Below are 3,948 nucleotides of genomic sequence, written 5' to 3' on the forward strand. Positions count from 1 at the left end.
TATAACAATCCTGTTGTTGTGATTTTTTATGGAGCATATTGTACACAATCGCGTTGTCTAGCATTTGAAGTCAAATATTAATATGGCGTCCAAAAAAAAAAAATATGGTCATTCAAAACTCAACTTATAACCACAATTCAAGATCTTGCTGACTGTCTCTACGACAGAGAACAAATAGACTGGATATTGCTCGATTTTTCAAAAGCATTTGATAAAAAAACCCCAAAAAACTTGAGCTTTTATATAGCGTAATATCCACTTAACATGCTCAAAGCGCTTTACGAAGTGTAGAACGAGACACGTTGGATGTTAGGCGATAATACTTTTTTTCCTACAGAGACAACGCTGCTAAAGGACAGGTACTCATTTTACACCTGAGTACGGTGAGATAATATGATTAAAGAGTCTTTTCCAAGGATTCGACTATGCGCCGATCGATCTCGAATATTGTATGTAGATATATATATGTGTGTATGTGTATTGTAAAATATTTAGGCCCATGAAAGTTTCAATGAAACTCGAATAAAAGAGAAAGTGTGTTCTGATGAATCACATTATTTCGGTCAGTTACAGTGCCAGCAGAATAACACCACTAGCTCTATAATAATAATAATAATAATAATTATTATTATTATTATTATTACTCTTGAGGACAAGAGGAAAGCCAAGGTACAATCACTGGGTGGGGTTCCTGACCTCCCATAGTGGGCAGGGGGGTACATACTGTGTCTTCTATCCCCTTATATCTGTTTTCCAATATGCTTTCTGTCCTTGTCTTGGAATGGGATTACTTGATTTAGTCCTGGCCCTGGCCGGAGTCCTAGCTGGGAGGGAAACAGTCAAATGCATTATTATTGATTTGGGAGATGATATTTTTTTCCTTATAAATCATCTCTCTGTTATGTATTATTATATTTGTTATTTTGAATGGATAATGTAGGCATTTGACTGTATTCTTCTTTGTTGGATTTTGTGCTTGTGTCCGGATGAGACATAGGTGATCTCAAACTAGGTACATTGGTGGTGTGCTCTTGGAATCTACATCTGATCCCTATTTGTTTCCAGTTCCCCTGTGTCTTACTTTTTCTTGGGTGCTTTAAATTGTAATTCTAGAACTTTTTACTATCCCATTTTCTTTCTTTTTACTGGCGCTGATTTAACCTAAATGTGTTGCAAGCGCCGTAAAACCCTTAAAAACAAAACAAAAACAAGGTACAATCAAATCATGACTACCACCACACTACTACTACTACTACTACTACTACTACTACTACTACTACTACTATTCACTACTAATAATGTTGATGGTGACTGATGATAATAATAGTGGTGGTTGTGATGTACTCATATCAGACAGCAGGAGTCGTTTGCAAGAATGACCTTTCGCCAAACTTAATTTCATCTGAACAAATCATAGAGGATTTCTTTTCTCTGGCGGGGTCGTTTGACCTCCCAAGGAGGACAGGAGGTCACTTGCTTTGTCTTGTTTCTTTATATGTTTTCCGAGTTGCTTCTGTCTTTCCTTGTGATGGTGTTGTCATAACTTTGGACAGAGTCTTTGAATGAGAGGGAAACAGTCAAATGTATAGCTATAATTTGGGAGATGGTACCCCCCCCCCCTGTAAATCATCTCTCTGTTATGTACTGCCATGCTAGACTTTTTGTTTTAAATATATAATGGTTTGTAAACATTTGAGTGCATTTCTCTTAGAAAGGGCATTTGCTTGTGTTTGGATGAGACTTTTAGGTGATTTCAAACTAAGTACAATGGTGGTCTTGGAATCGACATCTATTCCCTGTTTGAACCATTCACTTTTGTCTTAATTTTTCTAGTGTGCTTTCAATTGTAAATCTACATTCGTGTATAACTCTTTTGACCATCTCAATTTCTTCCTTTACATGCGCTCTGATGACCTAGATGTGTAGCAAGCGCCGTAAAACCATAAGAGACAAACTTCCTTTTCTGAAACAAAAGTCGGCCAAGCTCTGGCCATTAAATATAAATAAGATGTCCTCCGTGGTTCTTGTCAATGGGTATAAAGTGAAACGCTATTTATTTTCGATGGAAGGAATTCGTGTCGGATGTCTTCAATGGGTTAATCAGCATTCAAACAGGTGGTGTGTAACAGTTTCGTTGGGGCGAGACTACCACACATCACCTGTTTGTAAGTCGTAAGAATATTATGTAAGAAAATTAAAATAGAGGTCATCCAGAACATTGTTTGCCAAAAAAAAAAAAAATAGTAATATACTGAAGTTAGCCCAGTTTATCGGATGATAATTTATTGATACATTTAGCTTTAAGAATGCATCTAATTACATATCTTTTATCAACACTTACAATTCATTTAGGCGCAAGATACACTTAAATATACGCACGTAATAGTACATTATGGCCCACCATTTCTACATTTAGTCTCTCAAAAGATGTTTCATTTGGACATTCTATGAAATGATGATTTTATAATAATGTCATTTGAACGTCGCAAAACTAGAGTATCTTTCTCTAACGTAAAAAGAAGATTAAATTCCAAAGATGACAGTGTTTTCACCAAAGAGACTTTACAGATTCCAAGTTGAGATCAAGTATTTTTGTTGTTGTTTAAATAGTTCTCCATATATTTTTATGATTTAAAAAAAAAAACAGAACACAATATATCACCTTTGTGTATAAAAAACTGCATATTAATTGATGAAGAAATAAAAGTACGGTGCTATTTTAAAAAAAACTGACAGACAGCAAAAATGTAAATATCGAGAGAATGCCATTTTGCATGAAATCCAGAGAACGGCAACCTCACATACCAATAAACGCACAGAGCAGTTTTTAACTCCAAGCAACATTAATTTTAATTTTATCCTAAAAGAACAATGACCACCCCAATCACTGGACTATTACATTTGGAATTCGTTTGCACACAATGTATACAGGAATTTTTATTGAGGAGACCCTAAAGGAAAGAGTTCAAGAGTGTCGGGAGCAGATCACTGATAATGAGATTAGAACATCAATTTCCGTTTTGAAGTAAAGATTGAGGACCGTCATCCAACAAACTGATGAATCGGCTGACAATCGATAACACAATTATATAAGCAGATTCTACACAAATCATTTTGCGTTTGACATGTGATATTTTGGCATGTTTTACTAGAACTTAGCTTACGTCTTCGTTTTTCAATTGAATGTAATGGTTTTAAAAAATACTGCTTAAAAATAGATGTATGTATATTCGTGAACAATTTTATGAATATTGGTTTAACGGTTTAGAAAAATGTCTCATTTCTGTGACTACCCGATATATGTTGTCTGGTGCCGTTGAAGATCCTTTAAGAACAATGGTCAAATTATATTGAATTTATTTCTTCATCTGGTCCCATTCCCTCATCAACGGATCCAAGGGATTGTAGATCGTCTTGCTGATTTTCCTTATCTAGTCTAACCTCAAAATCCTTCGCTTCGTCCAGTACCGCAGACAAGCCTTGTACGACTGCTGCGACGACTTTCTTTTCGTCCGGATCTGCTTTTCGGAGCATATTCCGAATGGACATCAGTTTTTCGTCGAGCATATTCAAAAACATTCCAATGGATTTGTCTTGAGTTATAATTTCTTTTCTTCTCAGGCCCTCCCATAGACGCATGATGAGGCACTTTTTGGGAGGCGGTTCAACAAAGATTGTTTCTTGATCTTCTACGTGTTCTATGCTAGGGGGTTCATAAAAGGGCCCGAATGGTCCGTAAGGTCCGCCGATACCATAGGAACGATACAGAGGGGATACCCAAGTTGGGAGGTCAGTAACATAACTGTCTGTGTTCCCTTTGGATGGTGCTACAGGTACGCGCTCCACTTGGATTACTCCTGAAAATATATAATTGGATTGGGGAAAGGAGAATATTATTATTATTATTATTATTATTATTATCATCATCATCATCATCATCATCATCAT

General features: G+C 36.1%; 1 protein-coding gene across 1 annotated transcript in view; it reads right to left on the bottom strand.

Moving 5' to 3' along the window:
- Nucleotides 1-2,266: 2,266 nt before the first annotated feature.
- The window catches only part of LOC144964874 (uncharacterized), a 15,127-nt gene continuing 13,445 nt past the window's right edge, over nucleotides 2,267-3,948 (bottom strand). The window contains exon 7 of the mRNA XM_078899602.1: nucleotides 2,267-3,857. Within this exon, the coding sequence (XP_078755728.1) occupies nucleotides 3,346-3,857 (512 nt within the window). The 3' untranslated portion in view covers nucleotides 2,267-3,345. The remainder of the gene's footprint in view (nucleotides 3,858-3,948) is intronic.

Source organism: Berghia stephanieae, chromosome 2 (assembly GCF_034508935.2).
Source record: "Berghia stephanieae isolate SIO BIC M18660-M18661 chromosome 2, UCSD_Bste_1.3, whole genome shotgun sequence".
NCBI classification, from domain to species: Eukaryota; Metazoa; Mollusca; class Gastropoda; order Nudibranchia; family Aeolidiidae; genus Berghia; species Berghia stephanieae.